Source organism: Triticum aestivum, chromosome 5B, assembly GCF_018294505.1.
Source record: "Triticum aestivum cultivar Chinese Spring chromosome 5B, IWGSC CS RefSeq v2.1, whole genome shotgun sequence".
Lineage (NCBI taxonomy): Eukaryota > Viridiplantae > Streptophyta > Magnoliopsida > Poales > Poaceae > Triticum > Triticum aestivum.
This window is the reverse complement of record NC_057807.1, coordinates 367193737-367218504: the sequence shown is the minus strand read 5'-3', so window position 1 is coordinate 367218504 and position 24768 is coordinate 367193737. Positions and strand designations below refer to the sequence as shown.

Genomic DNA, 24768 nt, shown 5'->3' with positions numbered 1-24768 from the left:
CATTATGGATGTTCATAGAAAGCATACTAACAACATTCCAATCATGCTTATCATTCAAAGGACTCACATTAAACAATTTATTAATTTCTTCTATTACTACTTCATCACAACTATCGGAATCCATATTTTCAAGAAAGACATCATATAGATGAAGCATTTGATGGAACTTCACTTCCCTTTTTGTGGTTTTCTTTTGTAAAACCAAACTAGAGAATAAACAAGAAACTAAAAGATTCAATTACAAGATCTGTAGATATACCTTCAAGCACTCACCTCCGTGGCAACAACGCCAGAAATAGCTTGATGACTACTACACAACTTTATTCTTGTAGACTCTGTTGGGCCTCCAAGCGCAAAGTTTTGTAAGACAACAACAAATTTCCCTCAAGTGGATGACCTAAGGTTTATCAATCCGTGGGAGGTGTAGGATGAAGATGGTCTCTCTCAAAAAAACCTGCAATCAAATACAAGAAATATATTGTGTCCCCAACACACCCAATACAGTTGTCAATTGTATAGGTGCACTAGTTCGGCGAAGAGATGGTGATATAAGTGTAATATGGATGGTAGAACTAGGTTTTTCTAATATGACCAAATAAAAACAACAAGGTAGCAAGTAGCAAAAGTGAGCAAAACCGGTGTATCAATGATTGGAAACAAGGCCTAGAGTTCATACTTTCACTAGTGCAATCTCTCAACAGTGCTACATAATTGGATCATAAACAATCCCTCAACGTGCGACAAAGAATCACTTAAAAATTCCTATCAGAGAAAGTGCATCAACCCATATGCCTAGATTACCCCAATGCCACCACGGGAATCCGCAAGTTGATTACCAAAACATATGTCAAGTGATCTTGATAAATTACCCCATTGTCACCACGGGAATCCGCAAGTTGATTACCAAAACATATGTCAAGCAAGACATACATGAAGTGATTTCAAGTCCAAAGTATTCAATCCAACATACGAAACTTCAGAGAGTAAGACTCAATTCATCACAACAAATATAGAGAGGGAAGAACAACATAGGATCCAACTATATTAACAAAGCTCATGCTACATCAGGATAATGCCGAATCAAGAACACGAGAGAGAGAGAGAGAGAGAGATCAAACACATAGCTACTAGCTCATACCCTCAGCCCCGGGGGTGAAATACTCCCTCCTCGTCATGGAGGTAGCGGGGATGATGAAGATGGCCTCCGGTGATGGCTTTACCCCTCCGGCAGGGTGCCGAAAAAGACCTCCAGATGAGATAGCTTTGGAACAGAGGTTTGCGGCGGCGGAAAAATTCATCTAGGTTAATTTAGTGGGTTTCTAGATTTATAGGGTTTTTCAGCGTTGGAATCACGCCAAAAGAAGAAGCACCCTCCCTACCCCCATGGCACGCCCTAGTGCCTTTTGACCACCTCATGGATATTCTGGTCCTCCACGAAGCTTCGGGGGTCTCTTATGTTCCTGAAAAAATCGTCAAAAAGTTTCGTCACGTTTGGACTTTTTTGATACGGATTTTCTACAGAACCAAAAATAAGCAGAAAACAACAACTAGTACTAGGCACTAGATTAATATGTTAGTCCATGAAAATAATATGAAAATGCACCAAAATCATATAAAAATATTATAAACATGGCATGAATACTTAAAAAATTATAGATACGTTGGAGACATATCAGCCAGGCACCCAAGCCGAACGGCCTCTCGGTCGAGCTATTGGGAAAAGAGTGCTCTTTGTGCCATGCATTAGAATAATATCTTGTTTTATCAATTGGACTCTGATAAATAAAAAGTTACACTAGCACACTGCTCTTTGTTTATGCTTGTGACTAAAACAAGTTTTCTTTCCTATTACAATTTTTTTAGATAGCTCACCACCCAAGCCGAATGGTTAGATTTGGCGTGTTATTCTCGAACATGTTATGCACACAATTTATTCTTGTAAGTATTTTCCCTTTCTCGGCAGTCCATATTCACTAAATTTCTGAAAGCCATTGTTCATGTTGCTGAGCCCACAATGTTGTTGAAAGTATTACATTGCACGTGGACCAGGGTGAGCGCCCATGTTTTAGCATCCTTGTGTTCCTTTTTCAAGATTTAGGACTTAGTTTGGATAAGAAAGCTGGATCTAAAGTATTTAAGTTTTTGGTACCTAGATCCTATCTTTGGCAAGTATTGCAGGCAACCGGTGAAGTCGAAGCCATTTGTGCTGAATTTGATAATGTAAGGCACGCGGTTGATTAAAGTATGTTTTGTATGAGAAGCTGTAATTTGCATCTCAAGGAGTTGCCCAAGATTGCACATCTAAACCTAATGTTAGTTTTACTTCTCTAGATGACATGAAATTGATAAAGGTATCTTTCCATTGCTAGAATGATTTGAAAAGTCCCATATTGACGATCTATGCACATCACCATGCGCACCAGGTTGTCTAAGAAAAATAGTCCATCAGTTTGTGAGATCCTTTATTGCTCAACTCATTGTCGCACGGCATAAATAAAATCCACGGCATGACATTCGGATCTGAAGTTTTTATTGTACCCGACGCACCGTGAGGATTAAAGCAGCACTTGAGTCAATTTAAAATATTTTTTACAGTTGATGAAATCCAGCTTATAATCCATCTATACAGTGCACCACTAAGACGTGCCTAGCAAAATTTACCTGTAAAGCTTAACACTTTGAACAGCTATTTGGTAATATCTCTCAGGTATATTTGGACCCATATAAACTATTCAAATTTTCTCAAATATTGCTTGGATTTTTTTAATAGTTTTATTATCATCCATTGTCAATATGGCAGGCGCGGCAAAACACGCCTTCATGTTCTAGTATTCTAGTAATTCATCATGGGAAAGGTCCTCAAGAGAGGATTGAATCATTTTTGTTAAGGAAAACGTTTGGGAACGGCGAGCCGGCGGAAGCTTGGGCCGGTCGCCTCACACATGCTCCCAGTTCCGAGTGACACATAATCTGGTGGCCCTGTTTCTGCCTTATCTCTTCCCATCCACTTCCTTTCTTCACAGCGCCGCAATCCTCATCTTTTCCCCATCTCTCTGTAGCAAGCCAAGCACCACACCCTTCATTTTTTTTCCGATCCAGCCGATCTGCTGCTCCGGCAAGCTGACTCCTCACCTCGTTAGCTCCCTTTCCTCCCCTGAGAGTCGTTCACCTCAAGGTCCCCGCCATGGAACTTCTCACATGGTACTTCCATGGCTCTAGTAGCAGCTCCGTCGCTTCCCTTGTGGTGCTCCATGCCAAATCGAGGGGGAGTGGGTTGGGGTTGGGGTGTGTGTGTGTGGGGGGGGGGGAGACACCGGCAAGCTCCTTGGGTGGGCGTCATGGCCACACACCACTATCCTCTCATCCTCCTCTGGTCATGGCGCACTCCTAGCTCCTCCGTCGCACGGCCGTGCTACGACCACACACCGGCCGTGCTACAACCGGTGACTGGTCGTGCTACAACCGATGACCGGATTTGCTGCAAGGAGCGACGGTGAATTTTGTGGTGGAGGCGATGGTGCTGAGATTTGCTGCAACCAGCACCGATAAAGTTACTACCGGCGGTTGAATTTGCTACGACCATATGACGACGAGCGTGCCAGTCGGCGACAACACCACGTTTTTGCTGCAACGGGCAACAGGGAAAGCTACCACCGGCGCCTAGATTTGCTACATCCATCTCAAGTGACGCAACGTGCTGGAAACCAACAACACCCAATATTGTTGGAACTGGACTCACCCGCGACTTTCTTTTAGCTGGAACCAGCGCAATTTTTTGGTGGAACCGGCTAGTTCGTTTGCTACAATTAAACTTTTTAGAGTTTGCTATTGCGACTTTTTTGCTGGAACCATTGTTAATTTTGGCTGGAAGCGGCTATTGCTTTTGCTTCAATTGACCATCGGAGTTTTTTTGTTCGCTGAGACTTTTTCACTGCAACCGGGGGATGGACCACCGCGAGCTCACCGGCTATGGGTGGTCGCCTGCGCGTACATGGAAGGGGTCGGCGGCGCTAGCTGCCATGTCCTCTCTCCCGCATGGGGCACGTTGGTTTGATTTTTGGGGGGAAAAGTCAAAGGCACGTGGGAGTTTGGAGGTTGGAGAGGAAGTGAGAGACTGGATCTGACGGTTTGAAAGTTTCATATCGTCCGTACGAGATGTGACTGGCCGAACTTTGCGCCGGTGCGCCGGCGCCTAGCACTGCCCCTTTTGTTAAACAAAACAACGAGGGTCTTTGTCTCATATTTTACCTGTCATTATTTTTACTCTCAAAAATGAACTTTTCGAGCAGTCCCTGCACCCGGCTCGAGCCAGCCCTCGCGCACCGCTCGCCCACAAGAGGCCTACACGCTTTAACTGGGACTGGGACTGGGACGTGCCCACCGCCACCACGTCCGAGCTACCCCTACTATTTTATGGAATACAATAACTCCCGAGCGTTCGGATTTTGAGCATTTCGTCCCGAACGATTTTACATGGCAACTTTAGTTCATAGGGGATGGCAACTTTAGTTGTTAGGGGATGACAACTTTGTCCTTTTTTTTGTTAGAAAATTGCCGTGTTTCCCTAATCTCACGCAAACTAAACTTGCCATCTAAATCGTTCGGGTTGCCATGCTTAACTCCCGAACGTTCGTGAGTTATCATTACCGTTTTTTATTCCACTGACATAAGGGTCCTGACCCGTTCAACATCTCGTCCGGACCCACGTGCCATCGGTGCGTACCGTACGCCTTCCAGCGCAGCACTTGTGCGGCACACCTCCTCACCTCCGCGTTGTCCCAAGCGCCACGGCGAATGTCTACGTTAGAAAACTCTCGCCAAATATAAAGATCGAGCTCAAGGAGAGACCGAGGAGGGATTTGACGACAGATTTCTCGAGAGGAGAAGCTTCCATTGCCAGATCCCTCCCGCTTCCGCCCCCGTTGTTCCATTCGAGCCGACCGTTTCCACCAACGCTTCCTCCTCCTCGGAGCGACCCACCCGCCGCGCTCGGCCGACATGTGGGCCCCGGCGGCCTCGCCGGCGGGCAGGGCGCCCCGACCGCCGCCGCGGTTGCCGGCGGTGGTACGGGTCGTCGTCCCGCTGCCTGTCGCGGCGAGGGTGCGGGGGCTGCCGATGCCGCCCAGTCGGCTCTGCCTAGCCGCGCCGCGTGCATCGGAAATGGCGGCCGCGGCCGAGGACGGGGAGGGGGAGGGGGAGAGGAGGTGGTGGAGGGGCGCGGAGGAGATGGACGCGGCTGTGAGGCGCGAGCTGGCGATCCGGAGGCTGCAGCAGGAAGCGGAGGAGGCGGGGACGGGGAGGAGCAGGCGGGAGTTCGCCGTGTTCGAGACGGCCAGGGGAGACACGCTCTTCACGCAGTCGTGGACTCCCGCCTCCGCCGACCCCGTCAGGTATTCCCACCTCATTTGCCAACGCAGCATCGTGGAAATTCAATTTGTTATCGTAGTAGCACCGATTCACCCAGTCGCGGCGCTTTTTCTCTGCTGCTCGACGCGGTTGTGGCATCACGCGTGTCTGCTTTCTGTAAGTTAGTTGTTGGAGATGATTTGATCTGTGTTACGCTTAATTTGGCGCAATTTGATTTGATCTGTGTTGGTACCATCGAGTAGTGCATACTCATTTTTTGTCTTGGGGTGCCACCCGTTGTCTGATAGGGAGGTCTGATAGTAGGGAATCATGAGAGAATGTCAGAATATTCTACTGAGACTGGAAGTTTGTGGGTTCCTTGCACGTGATTTTGTGGGGATTAGACCATGCAAACATGGGGGATTACATGACAAATATGTTTGTTTACCAACCATAAGGCTAGCTAATGTTAAGATTTCTATGTGCGCGACGTAGATTACAAGGGACTAATCATTCTGTCGAAGTGTTCAGGGCGGTCTCTCTATACTGTACCACTGTGGTTACTTGTGGCGGAATCTTTTCATTAGCACGGGGAAGCATAATGGGGAGGCATTTCTGGTGATGGGTTTTATTACTATCTATACTATTTGATTCATGGAGCTGGGGCTGCAGATATTCACGGAAAGCACTAGTTGATGAGATTTTAAGTTTATTTTTTCAGAAGTACGAAGACAAGATAAACTGTTTAATAAATCTCCCAGTCATAAATTGGGCTATGTCTAGATGACTGTAGGATCTACATGTGAAGCTGCACATGCAAAATTAATCCCTAGATTAATAGCATATCCAATATTTAGTTTGTTATTAGAACATTTTGACAACAAAGTTATGAAATGAGGGACTCCTGCAAAATAGTGGAAGTGATGGCGCTCACCAAGCTGCAGGCTATAAACTTAACATTTTGTTGTTGTCTCAGATAAACCTACACATATATCTCCAAAAAGGGAAGACAAACTTTTATGGGTACTTAAAAGTGGAGTTAGCAACCTGGATGTAGCTATAATGACTGACAAACTCACAAAAGGAGCTTTTGGGCGTTTTCTGTCTAGGCCCAAAACTACTTTGTCATGGTTGGCCCTTGGCGTCAACCTGTAATGACAGAGTGGAAGCATATTCGATCTAGGAAAAGACTATGTTATGGTTTGCACTTGGCGGCAACTTGCTCACCAATGCTGCTATTTCGTATAGTTTGGTACTTAGGTAGGGAACTCAGGATACATTAATGAAAATGTATGCTACTTCACAAAAAAAATCATTTGTACTCCCTACGTTTCAAAATAAGTGAAGTTCTAGGATTTTCGTAAGTCAAACTTTTTGAGTTTGACCAAGTATATAGAAAAATCCGCAAAGATCTACGATATCAAATATATATAATATGAAAATGTATTTCATATTGAATCTAACAAAGTAATTTTGATTTTGTGGATTTTGATATATTCTTATATAGACTTGGTCAAACTTAATGAAGTTTGACTTAGGACAATCCCAGAACTACAATTATTATGGAACAGAGGGAGCAGCTTGTATAAACATAAGAATGCATACATCATATTTAGACATTATGCACTGCTACCGCATGCTTTGCATTTTCAGCATATATGCTATTGGAAACCTAAAATTTACAGGATGTATGATATAGGAGTTTACATGCATGGTATAATTAACTAACTGTTACTCTATCATCATGTGGGCCGAGTGCTACTTGATCTACCGCATAATCTTCTATATAGTTTTCTGTAGACACTTATCTTGACATCTTTTGTTTTTCAAATCATGTAGGGGTATTGTTGTTCTGCTACATGGTCTAAATGAGCATAGGTATATGGAATATATGGATATACCAAGATTGATTTCTATAGTGGGTTTTGCTGACAGCAGTGAGTGTCCCGCAGTGGAAGATACGACCATTTTGCAAAGTTGTTGAATGATCAAGGTCTTAAAGTTTATGCGATGGATTGGATAGGTGAGTTAGTTACCGTAATATACTGGGCTTTGACCTGCTTATTGCTTTTAATAAGATTCATAACTCTGTAATCCCTACTACCAACTATAAAGTTCACCTGAGGTTTAAGATTTTAAGTTCTTTCAAACTAGATCAACAATACAATATGAAGTCGATAGACTCATAATTTAATTAGGTTATCGTCTTGCTCAAGTTAATCTACACTGTTCTTAGTAGTCGCAGGATACCTGTTGCCATGTCAGCTATGTATGCGGTTATTCAGTGTAAACAACCTAATTAATATCATATATACATGGCACAGTATATATCTACTACCAAATATTTCTTCTGCTTTTAATGATGCTAGTGATATATTCTTCTTTATGACTGTTATGCTTTCGTCCTGGAAGTGAACGAACTGGTTTCCATTCTCAGTCTTCCTCCTTCTCTTCATGCACTTGGAGTCTTTCTTATTAAATTGTTGCATTGTGTCTTTTCTCTCAAGGACATGGCGGAAGTGATGGCGCGCATGGTTATGTTTCATCGCTTGATCATGCTGTTGGTGACTTGGTAATGTTTCTTTATCTTTTGAATAACTGTCGAGATATGGAGTTCTAGTCATAGTTTATTTTGTATCTGGGCTTTCTTGAACTAAGTTTCTCTGTGCGCAGAAAGAATTTTTAGAGGATGTTGTGTTAGAAGAAAACTATGGTTTGCCATGCTTCTTATTTGGCCACTCCACAGGTGGAGCTATTGTTTTGAAGGTATGCTGGCATAAGAAGCAGTTATATAATATTGTTTGATTCTCTTGGTGGTATTAAACCGTAAGATCATAACTGGAATTCTAAGTTACTAACTCGTATTCCTTTTGTTTGCTGATCATTCAAAGGCAGCACTAGATCCTTGTGTGGAAGTTCATATAGAAGGTTTGATCTTGACCTCGCCAGCTATTCACGTTCAGCCATCTCATCCGATTATCAAAGTAAGCACATTTTAGCGATGCCTTTCTTTCTAGTGATTACGGTGGTTTTCTTTTTTAACCGAAGGTTGCTGTGGGGTGGCTCTGTGGCTGGGGTCTGTTATATGAACAACACCCATCTTTCCATTTTCTACATCTTGCACTCCTGGAATACCATCCTCGTATTCTTGATGTTACTTGAAAGGAACGAGATTAGTAGGGTAATATCTATCGACACCGGGGAGATTTAGGTCCACATTTCAAATGATCTTATCATGTCAATACGTAGAAATATTGTTATCCTGTGCTAAAAATCCATCGTCCCTGTTACTTTCCATTGTGATATGCTTCCTCAGTTATTTTTGTTGTACATATAGTTTAAAAAATGAACTATAACAGATGACAACAACTGAAGGAAGGTGCATTTTATTATTCCTTCATTTATATGGACACATACAGTGTAAAATATTTTGCATTTTTAACCTTCTGTGTGTACCAGGACGTGAATACATGCAATATTATTTTAACTTGTAAGGGTTGCAGTATAGCTTGTTGTGAAGTTTAAACTTCAGTATTCCAACAAGAGGGTACATATTTAAATTCCTGTAGAACCGATTGTTGAGAATCACTGTTTTTCTCAGTATTTGATATGTTCTTTCTGTCATATTTATACAAAGAATTGACTTTAGTTGGTAGTTTCAACATGGGACGCAGTCGTTTCATTTGGTACTAGTGATTGCAGTAGGAACCTTGGTAAAAAAAATAAGTGCTGTTTCCAAATTCTTATATATTTTTGGTTATTCTCAACACCAGGTTGTTGCACCAATCTTCTCGGTGTTGGCTCCGAAATACCGGGTTAGTGCTTTGCATAAGAGAGGGCCTCCTGTTTCCCGTGATCCAGAGGCTCTGAAGATCAAGTATGCAGATCCACTTGTGTATACTGGACCGATTAGAGTTAGAACAGGCAACGAAATCCTCCGGATATCATCATACTTGCAGAGAAACTTAAGTAGAGTTACAGTCCCTTTTCTAGTTCTTCATGGGACAGCTGACACGATAACTGACCCAAGAGCATCCCAACGACTTTACCAAGCATCAATGTCGACTCATAAATCAATCAAGCTATATGACGGATATTTACACGACCTTCTCTTCGAGCCTGAAAGGGATGATATAGCCAATGACATCATCACTTGGTTGAGCTCAAGACTTAATGCTCTCCACAGATGGTAAGGTGAATCAGCTACGAGGTGCTTTCACTTGTAACATGGTATATAGGACAAGATAATTGTAACACACGATGTTTTAGCATCTTCCGCTGTCTTCATAGATGTTTTTGTCTAGTTATTTAATAACGGGTATGAAAGGAGCTTACCTGAGATGTAAGTTATGCAAGAAATGATGTAATTCCATTCTATTCCATTAGTTAAAAAGAAAAGTTATGAGTTCAATATTTGTTGCTGGATTGCATTTGGATGCTCTTACTGGTTTCTGGTAAATTTTGATCATCCATCTAATAGCACAACCTATCAGTTTAATTTAGATATTAATGGTGTGGGCCTAGAGCCAGGCGATATGTTACTGATGTGTGATGTGCGCACTATCAGGTTAATGATGAGCTGTATTGGTTATTGTGCAGTGTCAGCTATGTTATCACAATTAACTATTCTTTGATGGATTGCTAGTTGCCAGTAACATAGTCCAACACCTATTACAGTTTTGTGTGGCGTAAGTTACAATGGTAGTTCTGTCTGCAGATATTACAACCCAGCAACATTTCATGTGTACACGTTCTGTTAGTCCCAAAACTATCAATACCATGATCTTAATAGCATACTACATCATGCTATAGCCAATAGGATGTCGATATGCTTCTCCCTTTGAGTCAGACTTCAATGGTGTATTGGTTATTTCATCTAATCATCATGAAGTAAGCTAATGCTATATAATTTTGCTTCTAACAAAGGTTGCACTTTAGACAGGGCATGTACTGTACATAACATACTTGCAGATGCCATTTGCTTCTATGTTAAGTTTTGGGGTATGATGGCTGTTTCTGAAATGATATGATGATGCGGAATAGATGACATTGGAAGATGATAGTTTTTATCCTTAAAAACCATGACTATTATTGGTGTATGCATACTATTAGCCTTTTGTCAGTGCAACAAGATTTTTATTACTGTATCTTTTTCTGCAACCGTGCAAGCTAAGCACTTACAGCACCGCTTGCATGCTTGTGCACATATTGAGTAATATATGTGTATCTCTTTCAGTTCTTGTGTTATGCATCTGTGCTGTTGAAGGCAAAGATGATATATAAACTTTCTTTTTGTGTCAACTGCGCTATAATTTGAAGTCCCTCCTTCTGTACCAGCTATACTGACATGGCTATATCTTTTTTAATTTCTGGAAAGTGGTGGAAGATTCACATCTTACTGGTTGCAAATATGTCGCTCTCGTGTAGTGGCCATCTCTGATATCATAAATCCAACCCTATTTCTTTGTGCATCTCGCAGGTAGTGTTGTTCACAAATTTTTACCTAAACTATTATCAGAAGATATCTGTATGAGGTTTGAGGTACCCCCTCTATTCCACAACAGCATGCATTGTTTCCTTTGAAATTTTGGTTTATACATCATTTGTTTGTGTACATGTTGTTCGATGGGTTCTGAAACAGATACAGATTCAGCTCATTTCCAGTAAATGATAATATAGGAATACTACAACTGGAACTTGTAACATTAAAAAATGTGTAGTTCAGTGTCCATCTTTTCATCAGTTATGCTAGTATTAATAGAAAGTCGGACAATATATTGAACTGCTCTTGACCAGTTATTGAATGATATACACTAATTTATACTATGAAACAGATACAGTTCATGTTGGTTACAGTTCAGCTCATCTCCAATAAATTATAGTACTTAATATAGAAATACTGCAACTGCAACTTAACAGAAAAAAAGGTGCAGTTCAGTGTCCATCTTGTCATCAGTTGTGGTATTGTAAAAAGGTGTATCAATTTGCAAATATATAGGACTGCTCTTGACAAGTTATTGATGATATACACAATTTATATGAAGTGGATATTCACATAGTGCCGTTGTGGCAAGCATTATGCACCAGATTTGTTTTTTACCAGTAGAGAGATTTGTTTTCCTGTGGTGGTATTGGTTTGTTTTGCTATCCCTCTGTGCTGAAGTTTTCGTGGTATGGTTGTGTAACAAGTACCAATTAGGCGCATACAGTGAATTAATGTTCAGAAAAGCTGCAATCTATCAAGTGTTATTTGATATTTACAGAAGGCAGACATTTCTCTTTGTCACTGACCACAGAAACCCTGACCCCTTGTTTGCATATACACAAAAATATATACTCCTAGTTCTTATCCATTTTATGGAATGCATCTAGTGACAGTTGAACAAGCAGACATCTCCTTTGCTGAACTTTGATTTCTCAATATTACTGAAGTTATGGTGGGTTTCCTACCATCATCGTAAGAGAGAAGACACCTTGTATCTAGCTCAGACCTGATCATGTTTTCGGAGCTGAACAACATAAGTTATTATGGGATTATGCTACTCAAATTATGTACGCAAGCTGACCTGTAGAGTGTAGATAACCTCTGAGTCGCGTGCTCGTGGCTCTTCGATCTTCATCGTCATAGTCTCTGGCACATGTGATCCTATCAGACGGACATCATCTTCAAGTTGACCATGCTACTCAAGTGAGCTGGTACCAGTCCGTTCTTTGTCAAGATCTCATCAAGGTTGCTTGCACAATTATTTACTGTGTCATTTATCTAAATATCTGTATTGTGTGCTTATAATATTGACTTATCATAAAATCTCCCTCTGTTCCAAAATACTTTAAGTTCAAAGTTTGTCCTAAGTCAAACTTCTTTAACTTTGATCAAGTCTACAGAAAACTATACAAACATTTACAACACCACATTAGTTCATTAGATTAACCATAAAATATATTTTCATACTACTATATGTGTTTGATGTTGTAGGTATTAGCAAAATTTCATGTACACTTGGTCAAACTTAAAGAAGTTTGACTTAGGACAGACCTAGAACATCTAGTATTTTGGAACGGAGGGGTTATTTTATTGGCAACTCTTTACTTTACGTGTTTAGTAGTTCCATGTCCAATATTTATTTTAAAACCTTATATACTTAGAACTGGTGGTACGCCAGACATATTGTATGCTTTTCTTGTTCTTGTTTATAGATAAAAGGCGTATACCTGTTTATCAGTAGTATACCTGTTTATCAGTAGTATACCAGAAAATTGAAGTAACATGTTATTGAGTTTTATGGCACTATGATGATTGATATTGATAAACTGCCATTGAAAATCGATATGTATGATGTTTTTCAGTCGAACTCTTAAAATATGAATTTTTCATGGTGGTTGAAATGTTTGTAATCATATTATAAGTTAAGTAACAGTACCCAAATAAGTTTCTCGTTCACACCACTGTTAGTGATTGAATTCAATATTATTTTTTATAACGGGTCATTGTGAATGATTGACTAATTCACATTATTCTATTATTTGCATGCATACAGTTTCCAAAAAACTATCACATGTTCATCTAGCCCACTAGCCTTCTACTAGTACTGACAGTATGCAACTGGAGACTCGCTGGGAACCACCACCGTCCATTTACTAGGATCAGGATGATGATACATGTGGGCATGTGGTTACAAACCTGCTTTTAGATTCCCACAGCTGTGCGCGACTGCATTCCAATGTGTAGTTAGGTACTTAGGTCTCATAGAAATGCACGAACACAATTTTTCCTCTTCTGGTTCGGGACCATCCTACTCCTGCCTTGGTTTTCCTCGGTGCAAAAAGAACGATGATGGTTTCATGAGAATGGTGCCTTGTCCGATGAAGAAACATGGGACAAGCTAGTAGCCTCCAATTTGGTTGTTCGGGAAAATGGACGATGGGCATTAGTCTTGCCTAGAGGTGCTTGCTTGTCTCTTTTGATGTCCCTTTTTTTATTCTTTTATTGCTCTTTTGTGATTCTTTTGTCAAATCACCAACTTGTAGCGTCTCCATGACCACTAGAACTAAAATATACAACATGAGTTTTTCTGTTCATTTTATCTCTAGTACCTGGCCCATGAATTCACCATTAGTAATTGTTTTTCTCCTCTGTGAAGAATTCACTATTGGTAATTGTTTTTCTCCTCTGTGAAGAGGAGCCCATGAATTCACTGTTGGTAATTGTTTTTCTACTCTGTGAAGAGGAGCCCATGAATTCACTATTAGTACTCCCTCCGTTCCATATTAGTTGTCGCTGAAACGGATGTATCTAGACGTATTTCAGTGCTAGATACATCCGTTTGAGCGACAACTAATATGGAACGGAGGGAGTAATTGTTTTTCTCCTCTGTGAAGAGCCCAACCTGATAAGTATCAAATGTAATAATATCTTCCACTTGGAATTCAGGCAGAGGTAAGCCTACTACGACATTTTTGTTACTAAAAACACATAATTGAGCGCATTAACTCTAATATGATCTTTTTGTGTCTATGTGCCATATGCCACCTGCAGGATCTATCCACACCATGGCACAAAGCTGGTACAACCTTGAGATCTTTTCTCTATCTTTCCTTTTCTCCTTCCAAGAAACGTAGTCTTGAGATCTTTTCAGATAGTGGACACATGCAAATAGCTACATACATAAGTCCAAGTTCTAGCAAAGTTGAAACACCAGTTTGTGGTTTCCGTGCCAAAACCAAAGGTGTCATCACAAACAGATAATAATAACAATATATATTAGGTAAGCAAGTTGCACAAGTGGGCCTTTTTATATTCCCACCCAGCCATTATTCAACAGAGAATGGTTTCATCCCCAGCCAATCAAGCATGACAGTGTAGCTCGCCTATCAGAACACTTTGGATTGCATATTTACATTATTTCTTATGCCACTTGATCATTGTTTTTCTCCTGATGTTACCTGTAATATCTTTGTACTATTTAGCATAGAGCCATTGACACGAGTGACGCCAAAATTAGAAACTAGCTGTTATCTTCTGTTAAGATCAGAACCAGCAGTCAACTAATTGGTCTACAGAAAGCTTAACATGTCTTCGACCAATTATGTATCATGTGAACATTTTAAGTTCTGCACAAAAGAGAAAAAACATTTTTGGAGTTGGTGGAAGCAATGAGAAGCCTCTTGACTTGCAACTCTGTCAACATCTTAGCTACTGCTTTCTCCCTTTTCTTTCCTGCCCATTAGCTCAGCTATATATTTGCAGCATTCGCTGTGTTTATGATTACTTGCTGCATGCCACTATTAGACAGCAAGACAATCTCTTCCTTGTCCATAGTAGGCTACCACAACATGGGAGAGAACAGGAAGTTTGGACAAGTGAGCCGACATGCATTTGTAACTACGCCTTTCTTTTCTCTGTTGCAGAGTTGAAGCATAACATCTGATGTTCTTCTTCTAGATCATCCTGCCAAGGATGACGACAAATAAGATACTGCACCACCAGGAGCTACATGGCGATGAATCCATCTCTGATGTTTCAGGCATAGTGGATGAGACCTTGGGAAAGAGTCCCTTGGATAGGCAGGATACACTGAAATACAGGTGATTTTTGTGGTATACCCCATAGCACCCGAGTTCGTTCATTGCATTTTGTTCCTAACAATCTCTCGTGGACATGAAGGGTGTTTGCTAGTACTTGGAATATCGGTGGTATAGCACCAACAGATGATCTGGACTTGGAGGATTGGTTGGATACAAGAGCTAACTCCTACGACATCTATGTTCTAGGGTGAGTATCTAGTTCAGTTCAAAGTGCTAAGTGCCAACCCATCTAATGTTATTAGTGCTCTTTAGTTCTAGCTCAATAATATTGTGTGCTGATGGTGTTTTAGGTTCCAAGAAATAGTGCCACTGAATGCAGTAAATGTGCTTGGTCCTAGCAAGAGGTGTATCTCTACAAAGTGGAACTCACTAATTGGGAAGGCACTAAACAAAAAGAAGACACGAGATGGAGCACAGTTGCAGCATACAACTACAAATAGTAGTGCTATCGAAAGCTTTGCACAAGAGGGGTGCTTTATATGCATCAGGAGCAAGCAGATGGTGGGCATCTTTACCTCAGTCTGGGTGAGAAGCAATCTGAGGTCATACATTCACCATCTGGATGTGTCATGTGTTGGTTCAGGTATCATGGGCTATCTAGGGAACAAGGTACACATTGCTTGCATGTATGAGTATTAAGAAGTGTGTATCATCTGTCTGCACAATCTCATGACTGTTGGCCATGTATGTTGATATGTGGATTGCAGGGTTCAGTATCAGTTCGATTTCTGCTGCATGAGACAAGCTTTTGTGTTGTTTGTTGTCACCTGGCTTCAGGTGGCAAACAAGGGGATGTGCTGCTGAGGAACTTTGATGCAGCGGATATACTTGCAAGGACGAGATTCCATGGTGGTCGAAATAAAAAGCTGCCAAAGAAAATCCTCGATCACGAGTAAGTTTACAGCATCAGCTCACTGACCTCATGTGTTCGTATGTCTTTTGCTTTTGGTGTTCCTCTTAGATTTCTTCAACAGGTAATCCCAAGGCATCTTTAAATTTGTGCTGTAGTATCAAACAACCACGGATATTAACCCCTATGCATTGGATTAGCTTTGACATTATTCCAGTGATTGCATTCTTTAGTCCTTAGTTTGATGTGACATAAGGGCATCTCAACTGAGAACTACAAATCCAGCAAGATGCTAGATGATGCAGTATTATACACACGTTACTATCTGCGTTGCTTATTTTGTCTTGATTTGCAGCACCGATTTGGTCATGACATTTATTGTGTTTCCTTTATCATATGTGCAGCCAAGTTGTTTTGCTCGGTGACTTGAATTATAGGATATCACTGGAAGAGCCTGAGACAAGGTTGCTGGTGAAAGCTAAGAACTGGTCCACCTTGTTAGAGAACGATCAGGTATTGTTTGCCGAGCTAACCTGATCTGCCATCCTTAACGATGCCACCAGAAAAAAAAATACTGAATACCACTATGCTTTTCCTTTCCTCCTGGTTCTATCGCAGCTAGTGTCTGAATTCTCAACGGGGCGGCTTTTTGAGGGCTTTCAGGAAGGGTCGGTCACCTTCTCCCCCACCTACAAGTATCAGCCAAACTCTGATCAGTACTACTGGTGCTTTGAAGCAGCGCGAGGGGAGAAGAAGCGTGCTCCCGCATGGTTAGCTAGCTTGATGCCTAACTCAGAACGCCGTACATGAGATGGGATTCTCTCAGGGACAAATTAATGTGACCTTGGTTGTGTAAATTTTCATGTGCAGGTGTGATCGCATTCTTTGGCGCGGCAAGGGCCTGAAACAGATCCAATATGGGACCTGCGACTACAAGTTGTCAGACCACCGGCCGGTGAGAGCAGGTTTCATTGCCGAGTGCAGGATCAGGGGAGATTCGGAGGACTCTATTGGTGGCTTCATGCGCTGAATTCTGCAGCCGATGGTCGAGGTGGAAGTTATGCACCATCCAACCAGAGGCACTGCCTTCCGATCTAAAATATGGAACAATCACGGACATAGCGAAACCATGATGAATTTTGACGAGATCTTGAGCGTTCATTGACGACCAGTGTGCAATTGGGAAATAGACTAGTCTGATGTTCTTATCAGTGACGCTGTATAAATTTTTTGTTCTCTCGTCTCTAAAATGTCTTATATTTGTTTTAAGAGGGAGTATTTACCTAGCAAGTATTTTGTACACATTGTGGCTAAAAGAAATTAGGAGTTTTCCAGTTGAACATAGTGGTCTGATGTTTCAGCTCTTAATTCCTGAATTAGTATTACAAGATCCACTTGAACAACTAGGCACGTAACAGTGCCTTTCCTGTCAATCCTCACTATGATGTTTAGAGATGATGCTGATCTCAAACACGAGGCGCGGCACCTATTTGGACGCACTTTCCCTGTCGCATTCTCGTAAATGCTGGTGCCCGTTGCAAAAGGTAGATCCCGTGGCTTGAAACAATGGACCCAACGCTGTCGTGAACTCGTCATGGATGGGGAGAACATTCAAAGGCAAGGTTCCATTGCATGGGCAATGAAAAGCATGCATTCCACTAGTACTCCCTCCGTTCCTAAATATTCGTCTTTCTAGAGATTTCAACAAGTGACTACATACGGAGCAAAATGAGAGAATCTACACTCTAAAATATGTCTACATACATCCATATGTTGTGTCCATTTAAAATGCCTAGAAAGACAAATATTTTGGAACCGAGGGAGTAGATCACTATCTTTCTGTGTGAGCTTTAAATTTAGACCAATGGACATGGACGGCTAGGCTAATCCTTTTACATGATACTCCCTGTGCTACTGGAATATACATGTCATCCTACCACACTGGCATTTTTAAGCACCAAATATGTTGTACTAACTATTTTCACGAATTACAAATGCTTCCTTTTTCTTTTCCTTCCGACAACGAAAGAGAAAACTCAGCCCAGTTTCACGCTTATTGCAGAAACACTAGAATACTCGGGTGCTCATATGATGGCCACAGGAAGCAATAAGCTACATATAACCATTTGAGCAAACTAAAGAAATTTGCACGGCCTGCTGTTAAACCGTCATCCATGCTTAGGCAGGTAGTTGCCGACTACCAGATATCTTCGAGACTCCTTTTGAACATTCAACACCCGCAACACCTCGCCGAAAGATCTCCACGCCCCCGTCCCAATAAACAACGACGATCAAAGAAAGGGCGGTCATTGCTTACGGTTTACCACGAGCAGCCTATCAGAGCGTTGGAGCTGATTACGTCGAGCAAAATAAAGAAGCCCAACGGGGGAAAGGTGAAGTCATGCTGGATCACCTATGTAATGAAATAATCCCAAGAATGTTATCTTGAAGATGGGGGTTGGGGTGGGCGTAGCGGAGCGGAGCGGAGGAAGGCGGGTTTATGTTATTATTATTACCCATAGAGATAGTACAATATACGGGAGTACCATAGCCAAGCAAGCAGTCGAGATAATATCAGCTCCGCTCGCTTTCCTTTCGAGTTAACTAAGGTGAGGTATTGTCGCAGTGAGTAGGACGCGGGTCATGCAGTGGGTGGAAGCGGGTGTGTGCACACTGCACAGCTCTTAAAAATTTACTCGTCACCTAGGCTAGTAAGGGGGGAAGGTCGCAACCTTGTTTCAAAGTAGAAGAAAGGAAATCTATGTATGGCCTGAATTTAGAAGTATAAATGATTTGGCCTGGGAGTTTTGGCTGCTAACACCGGCGATAATATCTCCAACGCGGGTGCCGTGCCTCAGCGGCAGATAATCAGCGCGTATAAAGTGTTTCCTACGTGCGTCTGTTGAGGTGTGGAACTTACAAAGAAGTGCTCTGCAGACCTCTAAAAAAAAAGTGCTCTGCAGATATGCGTCCGTAGAAAGGAAAAAAAAAGTGTAATCTTCAACATAGTCTGTTACGTGTTCTTGAAAAAGTTCCAACTTCGAATCCGTGCACTTTGCCAAAAAAAATAAAGAAGACAAGTGGATGTGAAACGGTCACTACTCACAGCAGATTTGTTTTCCTTGCACCCAAGAAATACTTTATCCATTTGTATAGGATACGTTGGCCTCAAGCCATATCGATGCTATGACTACACATCTCTGGAAGAATGCACATCATGTTCATGCATAAAGACCCGCAAAAAAAAATATTCATGTATAAAGAACTGCAAACTATACTACATATATACAAGAATGGTATTTCCTCTACCCAATATTTAGACAGTACACCAATGGCTAGCGCTATTATCAACTGAGGTGCGTTTGCAATTACAGTGTGATCTATTGTATACATGGGCGTAATGATCGAAGTTCGGTGAAACTGTGTATGTGGTGCAACAAACTGTTGCTGCTAAAGAGCTACTGCTTCTACATATCCTCCAGCAGATGTTCCCACAGGCATTGGTGTTCATGTACTTCTCAGCTCAAAAACTCATCGAGGCAGTTGAATGCTGTACATTTTTGGCGCATCCGCATAACTTAATACAACAACCTGTTCTACTTTCGTTCTCCAGGTGCAGCAGGGCTCAGAGACAACTCAATTTCCTCAAGAGAACGTCCTTTTGTCTCTACTATGAAATTGTAAGCGAAAAGTGCGGACAGCAAGGAGACTCCGCCAAAACCTGCATACACCGCTCCGACGCCAAACAACTTTACAAGCTCCAGGAAATATAGTCCCACCACAAAATTACATATCTGACAAACAATCAATTCCATAAGCATATAGGGGTAGACAGGACAGTATTTTTTTTTTTTTGAGATTGGACAATACTCTTGATACAGAGTGAGTAGAGTGCATACCCAATGTACAGTGAAGCTGAACCCCATAACTTTTGAGCGTGTCCGGGCACTGCTCAGCTCAGGTATGATAATTCCAGTGACTGGCCCAGCACCAAGAGCAAAAGTAAAAATGTACCTGAAAATGCAATCATAAGTTTTCTGTACACATGGACAAAAGAGTGACATACCTAGCCAATTTCAATATTAGTGAAACACAAATAGCATGAGTGAGGTCTCTAACCAAGATTCTGATTATTTGTCACAACTGTGAAGTGATTGCAGTGCAATGAGCTTTAGTCCTCACATTTTAAATTGCTGTGGACCATGCAATGAGGAATATGCTAGAGAGAAAGAAGGTAAAAGTGCATACAAAAGAGTTCCGGTAACTGAGAGGGTATGTCCAACGCCTTCATCAAGGGGAAAGCTGATGGAAAACACTATGAGGAACATAGCAAATGCCTGCAAATGGGAAGAAAGTGGCATTAGATTATTATGTTTAACAAGAGCAGTATTTGCACAAGGACCATACCAACATAGCAAGATTGCCTAAATATCAGGAAAATCATATCGGCGCACCAAAGGAACAATATACTCGTCATCAACTCTCCAATAAAAGGAAAATACAGATATTTTTTTACAAAATATTTAAGATTGTGTCGGACTGCCTGAAAAATGCTGCATACCATTCCAAGATAGCTCCCTATCAAAAGATTCTTCCGTCCTTGCTTGTCCATCAAATTTGAAGCAACAAGTGCCCCTAAAACCACCCAAAACATGGTACATGAGTTTATAAATACAACATAGAGGAACATGAATACCGGAGTTTAACTAACCTCCAAAGTTGGTTATTCCAACATATAAGCTCGCCAAAATACCACTGGTAATACCAACATCACGGAATGTTAATGATGAAAAATAGAGAACACCATTTATTCCAGCAAACTGTTGCAGAAAGAAAAGCGACCCTCCAATCAACGCAACTGCATATACATTAGAGAATATTTATTGCTAACTAAAAAGATCATAATAATGCCAAAGAAAAATGCTTCCAGGTAAGGTCATGGCCTCTCCTTTACAAAAGATGTGTGGAGAAAGAATGATATTTGTGTTCAAAGTTATGCAAAAAAGAGATGCAAAACCTCAAGCGGGCATGTAAGCGCAGGAACGTGCACATCCATACCTAGATACATAAGCAAGCATGCACAAATCCGAACATATACAGTTCACAAGCATATTATGGTTATTCATATCAGGAAGAGAGACCAAAAGAAGGAACAGCAAAAGGAAATATATAGGTAATGGAAACAACCTCTATTGTGGGGTTCCGCCAGAAGTTCTGACCAGCTAGCCTGTGAATCGTCGTTTGCAACAACAGATTTCATTTCTTCCATGGCCTTCTCCGCTTCAGAAACTCCCCAAATATTCTCTACCACTTTTCTGGCATCATCTAATCTCCCAACCTACATGATGGAATATACTGATACGAGTGGTCTTGATCAACTAAATAAAACTCACAATTAAGCAAAGCCACACCTTGGCAAGCCACCGTGGACTCTCAACGGCGAATTGCATTCCAACAACAATGAAAAAACCAGGCACACATGCTGCATAAAGCATTGTTCGCCACCTATGGAAAGGAACCCAAAATATTAATTAGGCAACATGTTAAGAATCTACTAAAAATAAAATGCATTTGGTTAGAAATTTGTTCACAAAGCTTAACAAAAATGTGAAGTGTTCAAAATCAAAGTGTTTGTTTTAATATGTAAAGTCTCGAGACTTAGTAGTTAAAGCTAGAAATTTGGGCTCCTGTAAAGATGTAACAGTGCAATATTCTTCATATGACTATGATTTATTTCAACAATTGATAACCTTTGCATTGGTTCTATTCTTCTACACTACTGAGATATGTGAGAAAAAAGGTTATGAACCTGCTTGATTAATAAGTATGTGTTATGAATTTGTTCCATGATCACGGGCACTGTAAAAAAATTAAACCAATGATAACTTACATCATTAACATAGCAGAAAAGCCAACGAAAGGTGCCTCACCAATGTGGATCACTTTCAGAAGGTATCCCCAAGGAAAGTGAAGCAATTATTCCTAAACATGTTCCAATCTGGCATAGAGTACCCAAAGTGCCTCTGTATTTTGTTGGAGCAACCTAGTATGTAGTAGCATGTAAAAAGAGCGAAAATTGATACAGAGATATTGGAAACAATCAAGACATGAGAACTGGGTATAAGACTAAGCATAGTGCTATTGCACTGCCGTTCAATTCTGAAGCATCACATTTCTGAAGTGTACCTCAGAGATGTATATTGGAACAAGCACGGTATTCACGCCAATTCCAATGCCAACAAGGAACCTTCCCAGGAGCATCTCATCCAACGAATGTGCCTGTGCACTGTATTACTGTATTAGACGTGACAAATGATGTTTATAAAATGGATATGCTGTTAAGAGGAAAGACTGAATTTGATGTTAACTTCTATACAACTATGTTACGACAGCAGTTAGAAGAAGAAACTCCATAAACCTACGAATGTAGAAAAAGTACCTGATGAAAGCCCCAACAATTAATGGAATACTATCAATCTGAAGAGTCCTTTTACAACCTAAATAATCAACTAGCGCAGACGAGCCTAAGCTCCCAAAGAATGCACCGACAATGAATATGCTGACCACAAGACCTTGGAGAAACGGATTTCCTTGAAAACCAAGCTCTCGTGCAATATCCTCTATCGGACCATTCATGACCCTGCAAATTACATCATGCACCGAGACTTTACTAGAATGTTTTAACATAACATAGATATCAGCACCAGTAAACTGAAAATAACATTGCAATGTATAGCCCATTAAACAGTCGAATACACATACTTCAGCATACATTCCAAATTCAGTGTTCACATTTTAACTGACATTGATCATTTAAATTTCTTTGAAGCCACATGAATTTTGATGACAGCTGCACCATTTCCTATGCAAAATTTATGTAGTAATGATGTGACTACCAGCTACTGCATAACAACTGATTGAGATTACCAATCAAAGATATTCAAAAACAAGTTAGGGTCTATGCATGTTTTCTAAATTTTAAACTTTAAATCTAATTGAGAAAGAACACATAAGTGGCACGTCCAGTTTAACACTCGTAGAAAGGATATGTTGTAAACCCTAAGGTTGCTAACTACTCCCCCGGTGTCTTTGATTTAGTACAACTTTAGTACAAAGTTGTACCAAACCAAAGGCAGTTATTTTGGGACGGAGAGAGTATTCTCTTACGCACCCAATGTGGTAGCCAAAGAGGAAATTGGCCATGGACGCCGTGAGCACGTGCGGGAACGCCCGCACCCACCCGAGATCAGCGTCACCACCTCCATCTCCACCACCACCGCCGCCGCCTCCGAACCCCGCATCCAGTCCTGTCAAGAACAGCGAAAGCTCGCGTCATTACATCAACGGACCAACACGTGCACGAGCAACAAAGAAGCAACGGATGCCGAACCTGGGATGCCGCCCAGCAATTCCGAGCTAGGCTGAGGCGGCGGGGCAGAAGATTGGCTGGAAGGAGGCCCGCTCTCTACGGCGGCGAGGCGTGGGTGCCAGAGCTCGAGGCGGCGCGGCAGGGCACGGAGGGCGGCTCCGCGCGCGCGGCTAGAGGACGGCCCGAGGCCGAGCCGCGGTCGCAGCGAGGGCGCCGAGGGGAGTATAAGCATCGCGGCAAGGGGCGTCGGCGGCATCATCGCTCCGGCGACGGGACGGGCAATTCGTCGAGCAGCCGGCGGGCGAGGGGCGTAGTGGGGAAGTAACGAGCGAATTTGGGAGGGGGGGAGGTAGGCGAGCGCGCGCAGAGGAAACGGGTGAAGGGGAAGCCGCGACGCGGAACAGCTGATTTTATGTGGGGCCAGTTTGTACCATGGCTCGTGAAGAAGCAGTGGCCACGTGTCACACTGTCACCTGCTTGACTGAAAGTGAGCACAAGTTTTTTTTAAGGCAAAAAATGCAAGTTTTTGTTTTCCTAATCTGGAAAGTCAACTGGGCTCGTGTCCCTTTTTCTTATATAAAACACACTAGTTTCTTGTATATACAAGTGTGAGGTACTCCCTCCATTCGGAATTACTTGTCTCGGAAATGAATGTATCTAGAACATCTAGATACATCCATTTCCGAGACAAGTAATTCCGAACGGAGGGAGTAGTAACTAAGAAACCATTTTCGTGCACCCCCCTCACACCCCCCATGCCGCACCCCAGGGTGACACCGGGGGCGAAACCCTAGCGCTGCCAGTAGCCCTCCCCTCCCCGACTCCCTTTGCCCTCGCTGCCGCCGGCCCTCGCTGCGGTAGCGGCGGACCCAGCTGCCGAAGGTGACTAGGGTTGGTGGTGTGTTGGAGGCGGTCGCAGGAGCTGCTGGGGCAACGGAGGCGGTAGTCGATGCGTGACGACCAGGGCGGCACCCCTGCCTCGGGGTGGCGGCAGAGATACCCTGTGGCGATGATCTGGCGGCGGAGGCGACTGGATTTGGGAGATCTTTCAAAACCCTAGGTCATGGCCTCATCGATGCCCTTTGGTTGCCGCCGGGGGATCGAGGCGTTGTTTGTCGTGGCTCTCATGGCCATGGCCTGGCATGAGCCGGAGCAGCGACGCGGGGACGAGTGACGTGTCTGCACAGGTGGCGTCGTGGTTGCCTTCTCCTTCGTTGTTCCTGGTTTTGCTTGGATAATGGAAGTGGTCCTAAGGGTCTTCTAGCGCCAAGACGGTGTTCTGCTTGATGCCGGTCTTCATTGGGTGCTTGACGCATTTAGATTGATGTTTCGGATGGGATTCGGTCGTGTGCACCCCTATTTCAACCAGTTTGGCTTCAGGAGGGCATGACGCGAAGCTTCATTGACTGCTGACATTATGGGACATGTCGGTGTTTCGATTTTCATGGTGAAGACAGTGGCGGAGATCTAAGGCCTAGTAATGGCGGATCAGGCCTTTGAGGCGACGATTACTTTGCTTGGTGGTTCGTGACTCGTAGTAGCAGCACCGGCAAGTGGGTGCGACGACACATGAGCAGTACAGTGTCTTAGCTTTCATGGTGAAAACCAAGGTCTGGCC

General features: G+C 42.3%; 3 protein-coding genes across 9 annotated transcripts; 2 read left to right on the top strand and 1 right to left on the bottom strand.

Moving 5' to 3' along the window:
• Nucleotides 1-4778: 4778 nt before the first annotated feature.
• Nucleotides 4779-11951, top strand: LOC123111899 (monoacylglycerol lipase). Of its 4 annotated transcripts, none has more exons than XR_006454873.1 (9): nt 4779-5390; nt 7186-7224; nt 7299-7369; nt 7854-7918; nt 8020-8112; nt 8238-8330; nt 9120-9535; nt 10826-10887; nt 11719-11951. XR_006454873.1 is itself a non-coding variant. In XM_044532779.1 (8 exons), the coding sequence occupies exons 1-8, from the start codon at nt 4999-5001 to the stop codon at nt 10827-10829; spliced, it is 1173 nt and encodes a 390-aa protein (XP_044388714.1). In that variant the 5' UTR covers nt 4779-4998; the 3' UTR covers nt 10830-11072. The 4 variants fall into 4 exon arrangements, 2 of the variants coding, with proteins under 2 accessions (XP_044388714.1, XP_044388713.1); XR_006454874.1 differs by having other exon boundaries at nt 9120-9540; XM_044532779.1 differs by lacking the exon at nt 11719-11951 and having other exon boundaries at nt 10826-11072.
• Nucleotides 11838-17163, top strand: LOC123111897 (type IV inositol polyphosphate 5-phosphatase 9). Of its 4 annotated transcripts, none has more exons than XM_044532776.1 (10): nt 11838-12076; nt 13726-13783; nt 13883-13910; nt 14755-14931; nt 15011-15118; nt 15222-15540; nt 15639-15823; nt 16186-16294; nt 16400-16551; nt 16652-17163. In XM_044532776.1, exons 4-10 carry the CDS (start codon nt 14804-14806, stop codon nt 16809-16811), a joined length of 1161 nt encoding a protein of 386 aa, XP_044388711.1. In that variant the 5' UTR covers nt 11838-12076; nt 13726-13783; nt 13883-13910; nt 14755-14803; the 3' UTR covers nt 16812-17163. The 4 variants fall into 4 exon arrangements, with proteins under 4 accessions (XP_044388711.1, XP_044388712.1, XP_044388710.1 ...); XM_044532777.1 differs by having other exon boundaries at nt 11920-12076; nt 13778-13783; XM_044532775.1 differs by lacking the exon at nt 11838-12076 and having other exon boundaries at nt 13569-13783.
• Nucleotides 17164-19019: 1856 nt separating this feature from the next.
• Nucleotides 19020-23527, bottom strand: LOC123111896 (probable plastidic glucose transporter 1). Its single transcript, XM_044532773.1, has 12 exons — nt 23172-23527; nt 22953-23088; nt 22221-22421; nt 21968-22067; nt 21712-21824; nt 21193-21286; nt 20969-21119; nt 20493-20639; nt 20343-20416; nt 20030-20118; nt 19681-19795; nt 19020-19575 (listed from the first exon to the last, which is right to left on the bottom strand). The coding sequence occupies exons 1-12, from the start codon at nt 23407-23409 to the stop codon at nt 19378-19380; spliced, it is 1656 nt and encodes a 551-aa protein (XP_044388708.1). The 5' UTR covers nt 23410-23527; the 3' UTR covers nt 19020-19377.
• Between the last annotated feature and the right edge of the window lie 1241 nt (nt 23528-24768).

Bases quoted from the DNA above. Each gene is read 5' to 3' on its own strand.
- LOC123111899 (XM_044532779.1), top strand. From the start codon at position 4,999: ATGTGGGCCCCGGCGGCCTCGCCGGCGGGCAGGGCGCCCCGACCGCCG. The intron at 5,391-7,185 runs GTATTCCCACCT...CAAATCATGTAG, and splicing joins GCCTCCGCCGACCCCGTCAG to GGGTATTGTTGTTCTGCTAC. The intron at 8,113-8,237 runs GTATGCTGGCAT...GATCATTCAAAG, and splicing joins GTGGAGCTATTGTTTTGAAG to GCAGCACTAGATCCTTGTGT.
- LOC123111897 (XM_044532774.1), top strand. From the start codon at position 14,608: ATGATTACTTGCTGCATGCCACTATTAGACAGCAAGACAATCTCTTCC. The intron at 15,824-16,185 runs GTAAGTTTACAG...TCATATGTGCAG, and splicing joins AAGAAAATCCTCGATCACGA to CCAAGTTGTTTTGCTCGGTG. The intron at 16,552-16,651 runs GTTAGCTAGCTT...TTTCATGTGCAG, and splicing joins AAGAAGCGTGCTCCCGCATG to GTGTGATCGCATTCTTTGGC.
- LOC123111896 (XM_044532773.1), bottom strand. From the start codon at position 23,409: ATGATGCCGCCGACGCCCCTTGCCGCGATGCTTATACTCCCCTCGGCG. The intron at 23,089-23,171 runs GTTCGGCATCCG...TGTTCTTGACAG, and splicing joins ATTGCTGGGCGGCATCCCAG to GACTGGATGCGGGGTTCGGA. The intron at 20,417-20,492 runs GTTAGTTAAACT...GGGTGGTTTTAG, and splicing joins TGGAATAACCAACTTTGGAG to GGGCACTTGTTGCTTCAAAT.